Below are 13,768 nucleotides of genomic sequence, written 5' to 3'. Positions count from 1 at the left end.
TCTTTCCACACTCCATCCCTCCCACTCCAGCTCAGAAAATCCATCTTTACCTGCTCTCTCCACTTTCCTCGTCTTTCCCAAGACTAGCTCCCCAGCCCAGATTTTGATGCCCACTGTGGACACAGTTCATTTCCTCACCTTGCCAACTGAATAAAGTCAGGTCAGTTTCTATTTGGGATGGGCTGAGCCATATCCTTCCACATGTTGAGAGGGGTTAGCAAGAAAGAGGCCCCTCCCCTCAAAGTGTCCTAGAACCCCCTCAGAGAGAACTCCCAGCATGCCCTTAGGAGGAAAGGCACGTGCAAGGAAACACTGGCACACCAGGAATTACAGAGCAAACATACTTATGGGTCTACAGTGCCCAGCCTCCCCGCTTTCTCAATCTTACACAAGCTAATGGTGTTTTCACAACACCATGTACCTTTACCAATTCTAAATCCAACAACAAAAAGTTGACTCTTCTACACATTTATCAATCTAAGGTCAAAACTGTGTCCTCTTTGTATTTGATACCCGCCTCTAGCATACTAGTGCTGAATATGTTTTTAGTGAACTGAATTCAAAATAAAACCTTAAGTTTTATTTACAAAACACCAACACATTATAGTTATAGATGTTATATTTACTCTATAGTACAATGTGGTTCTTTCTGAAGTTTTTAAAATCTTACATGGCCTAGCTCAGTTAAAATAAACTCCAGAAAGCTCAACCCTCTGGGCAGTTGCAAGGGAAAAAAAAGAAACTTATTGAACCAGACTGCACAACCCTCTTACACCACCTTGACATCAACATCATCAATCACATCAATAGGAGCCTGGCTCAGTGTTACTATAATTAAAAATGTGAATACATTTCATGGGATTCCCCAGGTGTATACTATTTTTTCAAGTTATAATGGACTGCATTATTCACAGATCCCCAAAGATGAAAGGGAACTTAGGAAAAAGAGGTGACTAATTACAAGTTGTTTTTTTAAGTAAGTTATTTATAAAACTTACACAAGGTAACTTAAATTTAACCTTTGTTTGTGTATGTCTTTGTCACTTCATATGAATTCAGACTAACTGTGTCTAAGACTTAAGCTTCTCTCATTTGGGGTTTTTCTGATTTTTGTTTTTTGTTTGTACAGTTTTATTTTTGAAACAATAACATGGACAATACCATGCATATATTCTGTGAAACATAATTCAACATAAAATGGAGGCCACAAAACATCACAAATTTCTATTTCTCCTAATAACTTACCTTTCAGGTCAGACTGGTTTAGTTACTCTAGGAATCATCCCAGCCTATTATATTTTGCTAAGCCATCACTCCCAAAAATTGCTGGGTAGCTCACCTGAGAGGCTGTGGATCTATGGGGGAATCCAGCAGCATCATGGCTCCGAGCAGGGGAACGGTGAAGGAAACAGCCAGCATCAAAAAGGTCACTCGGAAAACTCTGCCGCTAAAGGAGCTGCCAGAAATGAAATATGTACAAAGGCAATCAGCTCGGCTGGTTTTAAAGTCCTTCAAGCAGGGGCGAGCCTCTCACCCAGTGTCCCCACCACGAGGCCCTTGACTTCAGTGGCATGTGATGAAACTTCAGTGCTGTTTACCGGGATTGGCAAACATGCTTTTGCCGTTTCTTTTTTCCCCCAGATGTGTGAGGCACTCTTATCAGTTATTTTCCAGATAGTAAGAGAGGCTGTATCTTGAATCCTCTAGGAGTTGTAACGAAGGAAAACGCGCAGCATTGATGAACACAAAAAGTAATGGGAATAAAGAGTTGCAATAAAGGAAGGGAGACACACTCATCTACAGAGAAGACAAGTGTTTCCCAAAAGCCACAGCTTCCTGGTGCAAGGATTCAAAGCAGCAACACTCAGTATGGTGTCCCTAAGATTCTCATGTTCTGTGAATAAAAGAAACAGAAACGAATTCATGAAGGAGAAGAAGGAAAACAATTTCCTGAGCACCAATTCCCCAGTCATTTGCTGATCACGTTCTTAAGAACTGAAAAGGTAATCCCAGCTCTTCCACCCTAAAGAGTCTGACAGACACTGACAGTTGTTTACAAAGAATCTATAAAATTGCAAGTCCAAGGACACACTCCTAAAGCCCTGGGAAGAGCTGAAAGTTGCCTTGGGAATCTCGCATTACATTTTTGGACAAATGACCAACAGTGATTAAAATTTCTCCCAAACGATCCTCACATACATCATTCATTTGGTAAAAAAGTGAGCACATTTAGCCTCTTGCTACTAAATAAACTTTACAAAATCATTACTTGCTTAAGTGCATCCAAATTTACTGAACACTTGATGCTAAGATTAACTTAAAGCAAATAAAATCATGAGCTCCTACGATGGAGAATCTTTTTCTATTAAAAAAAAAAAAAGTGAGTTAATGAAAAAAAATCAAGACTCACACCTAACAAATGATTTAAGGGGAGTGTTTTGCTTGATTTTTGACAGGGTGATCTTTTGTTGCATAAACCTGTAGAAATGTGGGTGCCTGGATGCCAGTCCCAATTCCCCAACAACCAGCCAAGCCATTATACGTGGGTTTCTTCACCCAAAGCCCATAGGCTCACCTCTGTGTAATGGGGTATTGGGGCGGGGAATCTCCAAGTCTTGCCCAGTCTGAACATGCATGATTTTATTAAACGCAGAAAATAAAATAAGCCATTCTGTTTCTATAGGGGTAGGTGGAAATAAAAAGCAAAGGGACTAAAAGAAAAAGGAGTGAAGGAAAGGCTTTCATGTCACCTTACAGACATTTGGAACAACAGGACTGTAAAGTGTTTGAATTCTGCCAACAATCTGAGTGGGCAGGAAAAGGTTACCCCCTAATGCAGTGGTTCTCAACCTTCTGGCCCTTTAAATACAGTTCCTCATGTTGTGATTCAACCATAAAATTATTTTTGTTTCTACTTCATTACTGTAATGTTGCTACTGTTATGAATCGTAATATAAATATCTGATTTGCAGGATGGTCTTAGGAGACCCCTGTGAAAGGGTCGTTCAACCGCCAAAGGGGTCGCGACCCACAGTTTGAGAACCGCTGCCCTAGAGCCTTCACAAAGGAGAACGGCCCTGCAGCATTTGGATTTCAGCCAGGTGGCCTGCCCAGGACTTGTGGCCTCCAGAACTCTAAGATAACCAATGTGTTGTTTAAGTTACTAAGTATGTGGTCAGTTGTCACCAGAGCCATAGAAAACTAATACATTTTTCTCATTAAACTAACTTTATTATCTGGAAATGAGACGCTGCTATAACAAATACTTAAAATAGGGAAGTAGCTTTGGAATTGGGCTATGGGTAGAAAATAGAAGAATTCTGAGAAGCAGGATGGAAAAAGTCTAGATTTTCTTAAAGACACTGTTAGTAGAAACATGGATGCCAAAGACCTGGCTATCAAGTGCTCAGAAAGAAGTGAATGAGGAGCATGGTAGAGAAACAGACATCATAGGAGAGAACACCTCAATTGTCAATAATAGACTGTGGGCAGAAATACGGACATTGGAGGCACTGCTCGTGATGGCTCCAAAGGATGTCAGAAATAAGTTGGAAACTGGAGGGAAGCAGGTCCTTGTTAATGATGGCAGACGCTTGGTTGGATTGTTTCCTGCAGGGGTGTGAAAAGCAGAACTTGTAAATGATGAACCAGGACATTCAGCTGAGAACATTTCCAAGCAAACTTGAAGATGCAGCCTGTTTCTTCTTCCTACTTTCTCCCCGAGAGCAGGACAGCTTAGGGCACAGTGCTAACCAGTTCTTATTTCCTTTTGACATTTCCCCTTTGCCATTTTCCATCTAATAAAAGGAAAAACAAATTTTGCTCCTAATTTCCTTCTCTTCAGTCATACAGGATTCAGAACTGCCACTGGCCAGGTAAGATGCCATGTTGTCGGCCTTTACCCCTTCTGCTAGCTGGGAAAGGAGGTGGTCCAGTCCTACCGACCCCGTAGGAAGAGGCTGAAAGAACCCAGGCTCCTGGAAGAGGACAGGTAGCCAGGAAGGACAAAAAGCAGATAACCCCTCTCTCCCAACCTGTCTCCAAACCCCAGGGCCACACAACCTTCTTCTAAGGTGACTGATGCCAATCAAGGGTACAAGATTACAGTGTGTGAGCATGCATGTCTGGCACAAATCAGCTATGAACCCACACAACAGCAGGCTAATGCAACCTGAGAGTCCTCGGCAGGAAAGGAGTAAGGACCATGACAAAAGTCACGATACATGACAATAAGGACGTGCCATGCAATGTGCTTTACCTGGGTAGCTAGAGGGATTGTGTCTCTCTCCACTTTACAAACAAGAGAAGTGGACAGAGAAGCGCGAGGAGCTTGGCCGCAGACCACTGTCAGAACTGGAAGAACATGACTGAGTGCCAGGTCTGACGCTAAGCCAGTAGCAACGCAGCCTGTCAGGCACAGGAAGGCTGATGGACATTCTGGTGGGAAGGGGAAATGGGGAGTGATTACCTAATGGGTGTAAGATGTTCTTATGGGGTGATGGAAAGGTTTTGAAACTAGAGAGCTGGTGATTGTCCAACACTAAACATCACTGAACTGTACACTCTGAGGGTAACTTTACATTACATAAATTTCACCTCAGTTTTTTTAAAAATTTAACAGTGATGAAAATATTCTAAACTTAGATTGCAATGATTATTACAAAACTCTGTGAATGTACCAAAAACCGTAAAACAATTTAAATGGGTAGATTTTATGGTATGTGATTATATCTCAGAGAGGTTTAAAAAAAAACAACAGCCTAGCCAGTATTTAAGTCAGCGACTCAACTATGCAAACTGCCACTACAGAGGCTGGGACAATCTGTAACTCAAGCGATTTTCTCCTTTTTTTTTTTTAGTTTTCACCCAAGGATATGTTATTTATTTGAGAGATAGAGAGGAAGGGCAGAACACTCCTTGTCTCATGATTCTAGAAATCAATTTGACAGCATCCATGCCCTTTTAAAAAAAATCCTTACCTGAGGATATGTTTTTCACCAATTTTGAGAGAGAGAGAGAGAGAGAGAGAGAGAGAGAGAGAGAGAGAGAGAGAAATGTGAGAGGAAAAACATCGATCGGTTGACTCCTGTACACATCTTGACCAATGATCAAACTTGCAATCTGAGTATGTGTCCCGAACAGGAATTGAACCCACAACCTTTTAGTGCATGGAAAATGCTCCAACCAACTGAGTCACCCAGCCAGGGTTCAAGTGATTTCCTTTAAGTGGCCTAAAGTCTTTCAACACAATGGAAATAACTACTCATAAGTAAAAATGACAGCAAAGACTTTGTGTGGCTCTTTTAAAAGCAGAATCCCTGCCTGGCCAATTTGAGCATCGATCTATGAACCAGGAAGTCACAGTTTGATTCTTGGTCAAGGCCAGGTTGCAGGCTGGTACCCCAGAAGGCAGCCAGTCAATGATTCTCTCTCATCGTTGATGTTTCTTTCTCTCTCTCCCTTTTCCTGCCTCTCTGAAATCAATAAAAATATTTTTTTCTAAAAAAAGCAGACTCCCAAAAGAGAGACAAATGGCAAAGATAGGTGCCTGTCAGAGGTGAGTGCTGACCACATGGCATTCTGGTAGGGTCCCTGTCGTAAAGGAGGCTGATGTAATCACCCTTCCCCATCCTAGCAGAGGAACAGTCCCTTGGGGGAACTGTTCAATGTCACCACAGGGCTACTTTACCTTTTCCTCGGCTATTATGATTCTACGTAAAACAGAATCCTGCTATTCGTCTTAGACTCCTGTAGTCAACTGTCCTTTACCACACTGCAGTTTACATCTTTTTCATCTAAATTTAGTAGTAATCTGATTTAAAGCCTGTGACACCCTGCTTAAATATTTGGTTGCCCCTTCTTCACACAATGGTAAAAGGCTCACTATCTCCAAAAATAAAATAAAAAAGTCAAGCCAGGACTGAAAGCAACAGTGCTTATAATTAGAAAGGCAGCCAGAGGTCTGGGACAATGACCTGTGTCCCACATGGCCCATCCTTGCCAGAGATCTAGGTAATACCATCTTAATAGTGCAACAAACTGGTCACCACCAACCTTATCTAACTTCCTCCCCAGTGAGAGAAGTCTATCAACACCTCACTGGCTAACCATCAGCTAGCCTCTATTGAAAAGTTCTGGAAGATGGCTGCAGAGTAGCTGGAAGCTTCATCCGCTTGCTCCCAACACCGGACCAGACTTGTAGCTAAATTGCAGAGTGTTCATCCAGAAAAAGCAGATGACGTATAGCTGATCTGAAATACTGAGGGCAGGGAACTCAGAGAAAAGGTAGAAGGAGATGAGGAGAGGGTGAGCCAACCTGCACAGGTACACAGCTGGGAAGCAAAAGGGATATTGCAGCAGTGTAGCCTTATCTCCTGGAAGTGTGAGGTCTCAGCCAGAGTGACAAGAGAAGGGAGGGGGAGCCTGTGTAGTGTTGAAAGTGGGACTCAGTGGGGATTCAGTACACCTAGGAGACCCAGACCACACCATACCAGGCAAATAATGATTTCTTTGTTACACACCAGCCTGAATGTTCACTCCAATCGAGGACTACTAGAGTGAGGCAGCAGAGCTTGGGGCCAGCAGAGGGATCTGATTGGTGCACCCAAAAGTGACACCGAGGGGCCCTCTATTCTCTGGAAGAACCTTGGGCAGAGAGCCAGACAGGGGCTAGTCTCTGTGGCTTAGGAAAGAGGATTGATCTTGCCCAATGAGAAAGCATGGTGACCCTCCAGCCACCATGTGCAGAGCTCTTCCGTCTGCCCATCCTGTGATCCAAGGCAGAGGGGAGCAGTGCTGGGCTGGAAATCTGAGCCCGTACTGTTCCGTATGATAGTGCAGAGGTCTTGGCTATTTGGCCCAGTTGGAGCCTGGCTAGAGGCTCTGCCCAGCGCCAGGCTGGCCATGCAAGAGAATGAAGTGCCAAGCAGAGCTGATTATTTTTTTTATCTCCTACTACTTGGTGTGGCAGCAAGGGGGTACCAGGGAGCCAGAGCTGAGGTATTGCGACTGTGTTTTTCAGATAGGCTTCTATCTGGAGATACATGGACATGTGCGGCTATGGCTGCATTGTGGGGAAGCAGGTACATCCAATCTCCCCAGGGAGTTCAGCCAGCTCAGCCCTGGAAAGGAGAGGAAACACCCACCACCCCGTCTATAGGTTAAGGGTACTATCCCCAACCTGTGCCTGATTAAACTGCCTCCACAGAGTGCAGTTCTGTGGGAGAAGGGAGAGCAACTCAGAGCAGGGACATTCAAGGGGTGTGACCTCAGGTAGACCCAGCCCTTGGGCTCCAGAGGCCCCACCTGCCAGACGGCTTGGGGCTTTGACTTGCTAAGCTTCAGGTTACCAAAGGCCAGGCAGGGACAGCAACTGACAATAGCTTGCACCAGAGGACCTCCTAGGAGGCCCCAGCCTGGCATAACAAGTGCCCAGCCTCAGGCAACACTAGAGCAAAATCCAGTGACCTCCAAAAATAGCAGATCCAAAGGGCAAACACAGTCGGCATTAAAATCTGCAAAGAGGAACTCCATTTTGGGGGGTGTTGTCTATGTTTGTATATGTGTGTTATTTTTAATTTCCTTTCTTTTCTTATTTCATATTTTAATTTTTCTTCTCTATTTTCTTTCACATCTCTTATTTCTCTCTTTCCTTCTCTTATTCTATTTTCCCTTTCTGTTTTCTTTTTTATTTTGTTTCCCACTTTTCTTTTCCTATTTTATATTTTATTTTATTCATTATTATTACTTTTTAAAATTTACTAATAGTTCATTTCTTTTTTTTCTTTACTTTTTTATTCTTTTTTTTTTCTTTTCTTCCTTTCTTTGATATTCTATTTTTTGTGGGTTTTTTCCTTCTCTAATTCTTTTGGTCTCTTGTCATTTAGTATTATTTTTTTTCTGTTTGTTTGTATTCTTATTCTTTTGTATTGTTTTTGGTGGTGGTGGTGGTTTGTTATTTTCTCATGTTGTTTTTGGGTTAGTCTTGTTTTGTGTTATTTTGTTCTGTCAGCACCTGTATAACAGTTGGCATGATGTGTCAAGGTTAAGCCTCACAGTCAACCAGACCAAGGGCTGAGCACACATGAACGGGACAACAACAATTAATACCTAATTACAACAGGAGGGCCCACGTAACCTGCACAAGGGACATTTCTAGAGCTCAGAAGACAAAGGAGATTACACCTCTGCATCCCGCAAGACACCCAGGACAGAGAACCAAACCACCAAGATTGGGGGCCATCGCTATACAATGCATATAAACAAATCCAAAGAAAAAGCAAAAATGGGGAAACAAAGAAACAGGCCTGAAATGACAGAAGGAATCCCTTCAAAAAGAGCTAAATGAAATGGAGGCAAACAATTCATCAGAAACAGAGTATAAAGTAACGTTTTTAAGAATGCTCAACAGCATGAGGTTCCACAGTATCTGGGACAAAGCAATGCAAGCAGAGGAAACCCAGTAGCACTCAACAAGCACTTGGCATATGAGTAAAGCATACATGCTTTAGGCATTAACTTAAAGTCTCCATTCCCAAGCCTTGACCACAATAACCAAAACAGGGAGTTTGAGGCACAGTTGAGTGAGGGGAAGCTGCTCGAACAGGTCAGGCCCACTGCCATGGGCAGATCCCACAGAACCCTGCAGACCAGAGTAGCACCTGCCAGCATGCATGGTCAATGTCCAAAGGCAGAACAGAGAGCACTTCCCTAATCCTTTGGCTCAAGAACCTTCGCTGCTCATGTCATCTCATGCAACATGTTCTGAGAAACACACTTTCCCCCTTGCTTACACTGGTTGGTCTCAGTTCTACTCTGGGAAGCAACAAACCCTTGCCCTCCTAGACAGCCCTCCCTAGAACTGATATCTGAAGTCACACCATCCTCAGTTCTCTCGTCTCCAAGCAAAGTATCCCCAGTCCTACTGGAGCTCCTCAGATGGTGGGGCTTACAGAACATTCTCTTTTCTGGTTTTTTCAGAGTTTGTCAATGTCTCCCATAAAATGTGGTGCCCACAACTCAAGGAAAGCTCTAATTTAACCAAAAATGATCACTCCACAAAATGGCTTTAGCTGACAAAACTAAAAAGTAAAGGATTTCACAGAAAAATATGGTTTCCAGCTTCTCTTGAAAAGGCGGCAGATCTGGCCCTACGAAACCCAAAGTTGCAGGGCGGCCGCACAGGGTTTCCAATCTTTAGACAAGCACACACTCTGCTCTCCCCAGCCTCACACTTGCTGCAGACAGTACCACGTCCGGTTGGTACAAAAATCACTGTGACTGATGCTAAGACCAAGGCTTGAAACACAAAAAGCTCTCAGAAAATGGTAGGTACCAGGACTGCAGCTCTCTGGAGGCATCTGAGCCCCTGACTGGTGCAGAGTTCCTTGCAGTGATTTCTGTACCCATGCTCTAGGCACACTTTATTTTATCCCCAAGTTCATTAACTTTTTGCCAGATCCATCTCACTGGTTCCTGCAAACTCACAGTCAACTTCAATTCTGCCTTTCCTCCAGGTGTGCCCCTTGCCTCTGCACTCCTTCATTATGGTAACTTAAATAAAGGACGCCCCACTTATCCCTATCCATTTCTACTGACAAAACCCATCATACTCCCCTTCCCTGTCTGTGCTGACACATTCAGGAGAGCTGACAATTTCCTTCCCAGGTACAGTTTGGGAAATCAACTTGTTTGCCCCAATCTCTTGAGCCTGAAATTTCCTACAGTCTGTAAGTGCCAGAGAACGATTACAGTAATGCAATTACTGTTGGCTCAACCACAATTTACACAATCCTGTACTTTCACCAGCCAAATATGAAAGGCGTTCTCTAACCCCTTCTGCACACAGAATATCAGAGCCTCGAGTAATGGACTGAAGTCCTGACCCACTGACCCTGTGAATAAAAAAACCCGTGATTTTTGTGGGAAACCTGTGAGCCCCAAATCTATGTGGGACCAGAACCCCAGGTGTCAAGTGATCTCTAGAAACTGAGAAAGTCAATCAGCAACAAAGTCTGTCTGTTTGAGTAACTGCGCCTTAAATGTGTTTGTTTTTCACATTCCTTTATACTAGGGCTCCTAGATTGTAAATGTCTTCATATTAGCATTGAAAATAACAAAGAAGTTAAAAGAACCCCTTGACAACACTTATCGACACAGGGGGAGGGCTGAGAAGAAAACTCCAGATTCCTAAATCCCTATGGCTTCATGACTTTATACAGCCCTATCTGTTTCTCCACACTGCTTCTCTCACTCTTCAGTCATTTTTTTTTAAATATGCTTTTATTGATTTGAGAGAGAGAAAGGAAGAGGAATAGAGAGATAGAAACATCAATGAGAAAGAAATATCAATCGCTGCCTCCTGCACACTCCCTACTGGGAACTGAGCCTGCAACCCGGGCATGTACCCTGATCAGGAACCAAACCAGTGCCCTCTTGGTGCATAGTCGACACTCAACCACTTAGCCCCACGGGCCAGGCTCACTCTTCAGTCTTAAAAAGGAAAATTGACCAAGTAGAGATATGTAATTAGTTTTAAAATCATTTAGGAAAAGCCATTGAGCCCTAGCTGGTTTGGCTCAGTGGATAGAGCATCAGCCTGAGGACTGAAGGGTCCTGGGTTCGATTCCAATCAAGGGCACATGCCCAGGTTGTGGGCTTGATCCTCAGTGGGGGGCATGCAGGAGGCAAGCAATCAATGATTCCCTCTCATCATTGATGTTTTCATCTCTCTCTCCCTCTCCCTTCCTCTCTGAAATCAATAAAAATATATTCTAATAAAAAGAAGAAGAAAAAGCTTTAAAAAAAATAGCTATTAAATCTTCAATGTATTCACTCTTCAGTCCTAAACAGTTATTTTTGGACATAAGACAGCTATTCTTTCTTCCCAGACAAAAATATGTTTCAAAAGGGAAGGAATATGTTTCAAAAGGGAAGGAATATTACAATCATTCTAACAATAAAGTTTCTGAAGCACCTGGGGAAATTGATGCCAAATAATACTAATTATAAGCTTGCAATGGTATTTTAAAGTGCTTAGTAATGGTATTTTATTTTTTTAATATATTTTATTGATTTTTTACAGAGAGGAAGGGAGAGGGATAGAGAGTTAGAAACATCAATCAGCTGCCTCCTGCACACCCCCCACTGGGGATGTACCCTCAACCAAGGTACATGCCCTTGGCCAGAATCGAACCTGGGACCCTTTAGTCCGCAGGCCAACGCTCTATCCACTGAGTCAAACCAGTTAGGGCAGCAATGATATTTTAAAGTGCTATGTTCCACACTGAATAAATGAATTTAATGACTGTATTCCTCATTCCTCATCATAGTTCAAACACAGAATATGCTTGTCAATCATTACCTAGCTGCCAATTCTATACTTCTTCATTCATTTTCATTTCTTTTGACTCCAATACTCTATAACTTCGTGTAAACCACTTCACTCACACAGACCTCAATGACCTCCATCAGTGAAAGAGCTAACATCACCTTTCATGCCAAGAATCAGAAGTTAGCCAAGGTATTGCTAGATGTCCCATCCACTAAAATCTATTGTCCTACTTCTGTTAATTGAATAATGTATCTTCCAAGGTTTTCTTGATCCTGTTTAGCACATATAAAGTTTATTTTATAGCTGTCACATTTCTACTTCCTTCAGATCCCTTTACTTCACCCATTATGCTCAATGCTTTTTTTGTCTTGTGATGAATAGTCAACTTTTAAGGTAATCAAGAAGACAATTAGATGAGCTATTTTAAAATGACCACAAAAGAAAAGAATCCCATGACAAAATAATTCTTAAAAAACAACTATAGTATCCTATATAATAAAAGGGCAATATGCAAATTGACCAAACAGTGGAACGACTGGTCGCTATGATGTGCACTGACCACCAGGGGGCAGATGCTCAATACAGGAGCTGCCCCCTGGTGGTCAGTGCACTCTTACAGGGGCAGTGCCACTCAGCCACAAGCCTGGCTGATGGCTGGTGAGCGCAGTGGCTCCTAAACTGCTAAAGGGCACAGGCCGGGCTAAGCCAAGTGCACGAATGTCATGCACCAAGCCTCTAGTTATGATAATAAATGTAGAAAGGAAGATGGCTGACAAAAACTCACTATGAAAGAGACCATTAGAGATATATATGGTTTCCCAGTCCTTTCATGAACATTCTAAAAGGCTCCTCGGTCATCAGCAGAGGATGGCTTCACTATGTCCACAGCCAGTATGATGACCACCGTGTCCTGGTCTGCCAAGGTTAGCACTGAAAGTCCTGCGTCCTTGGAAGTCTCTGAGTCCAGGGAAAACCAGGATGGTTAGTGACGCTACAGTCAGAACTCTGTTTTATCCCCTGCTTTCCACTGAGCCCAGAAGTCAGATATCACCAGAAAGTATTCTCATCGAATCGCCTTTCTAGAGCCCAAGCAGTCCCCTCTGCTATAGCTCTCCTTCCAAGGTGTTCCTCTTATCCTCATCAGTGAGTAAATTCAGTGTGTCCCGGCCAAACCTGCCCCTCGTTCAGTATGTACCACACCCCTTGGCACACACCAATAAATATCTCCATTATTTCTCTCGACCTACAAGTCAATCCGTTCCACGACTTTCAGCTCGATCTATCTAGAGCCGCTTGAATACCAAAATATTCAAAGCTGTGAGACTCGGGACACAAAATTAATAAAAACAAAAAACGGAAGTTTATTTTATACTAAAATAGACAGATGTCTGAGGATCATGCTTCCGTTGGTGGTTAACAAAACACAGCATGCTTAAATTCTAGAAGGTTGAGAGAATGAAGCAAAGGCCAAAATCTGATATTTCTTCCATCAGGCATCAACCGCTACCGTTTCCTATGCTTCTCCGTCCGTATCGGGGAAAATCTGCAAAGCTGAATTCTCACAAAATAATTGCCGATCCAAGTCACTTCTGAGCTCTGCCCTCTCTGCTCCTCGGTGAGGACGGGTCGCCAGCTAGGAGGGCCCGGTGCAGAGGACAGCCCGCGCGAGCTGGACCTCCGGGGGCGACCGGACGTCTTCTCGAACCCCCTGCGGGACGGTGAGAGCGCGGGGCCAGGAGGACGCAGGGCAGGGGCCCGGCGGCTCTCCCCGGGGACCGGGTGAGCCAACTGGAAGGACAGCGCGCGGAGGAAGGGGAGCGAGGGGAAGGCGAGGACACCACCGCTCTGGAAGCGGGGGCGGGCGGGGCAGGTGCGGTGCGTGGCGGCCTCGAACCCGGAGCCTGGGACACCGCAGTGACAGAGCGCAGAGGGGGCCCAAAGCCTCCAGGACCCGGCAGGGGCATCCGCTTGGACGGAGCCTGTTTCCTCCCTGTAAGGTGAGTGTTGCCAAAGGGAATACCCGACACGGGCGCATGCCGCGCGTTGGCACCGCGTGTACCCGGCTGCTGTCACGGCTATCCTCACGCTTGGGGGCCGGGCCTACCTGCCATCCTGGGCCTCCGGGGTCTGGCTGTCGTCCGTGACGACCGGCGGCCGCGGGGGCCGGCGCTGCCGGAGCCCAGCCGCCTCGCTCATTTTGGAACTGTCACCGCCGCCTGACCGCGGGCACCGAAACGGAAAAACGCCAGAACGCGGGCTTCGAGGGCGGCCGCGCCCCGCCCCTTCCTGGCCCGCGGGCCCCAGCTACGCACTCTGACCCCGCCCCTTCCTGCCTCCTGGCTGTCACTCAGTGGGCCTTCCAGGCGCTTTCCAGCGGCCAGGGTGCTGGTTCCCCGCCTCCCGGGGGGCCTGCAGTCCAGAGTGAGCGCCTTGGCC

At 44.7% G+C, this 13,768-nt stretch overlaps 1 protein-coding gene across 2 annotated transcripts in view; it reads right to left on the bottom strand.

Annotated features, from left to right (window-relative positions):
• The window catches only part of APMAP (adipocyte plasma membrane associated protein), a 55,952-nt gene extending 42,404 nt beyond the window's left edge, over window positions 1–13,548 (bottom strand). The window contains exons 1-2 of one of the 2 annotated variants that reach the window (XM_006755243.2): window positions 13,437–13,548; window positions 1,340–1,456 (exon numbers count right to left, since the gene is read on the bottom strand). In XM_006755243.2, coding sequence (XP_006755306.1) covers window positions 1,340–1,456; window positions 13,437–13,528 — 209 coding nt within the window. In that variant the 5' untranslated portion in view covers window positions 13,529–13,548. Of the gene's footprint in view, window positions 1–1,339; window positions 1,457–3,502; window positions 3,601–13,436 lie in introns of those variants that run through there. The other variant, XM_015558432.1, reaches the window with a different exon arrangement.
• Between the last annotated feature and the right edge of the window lie 220 nt (window positions 13,549–13,768).

The sequence above is a fragment of the Myotis davidii genome, unplaced genomic scaffold, assembly GCF_000327345.1.
Source record: "Myotis davidii unplaced genomic scaffold, ASM32734v1 scaffold733, whole genome shotgun sequence".
NCBI lineage: Eukaryota > Metazoa > Chordata > Mammalia > Chiroptera > Vespertilionidae > Myotis > Myotis davidii.
Note: the sequence above shows the minus strand (reverse complement) of the source record. Positions and strands in the feature narration are given on the sequence as shown.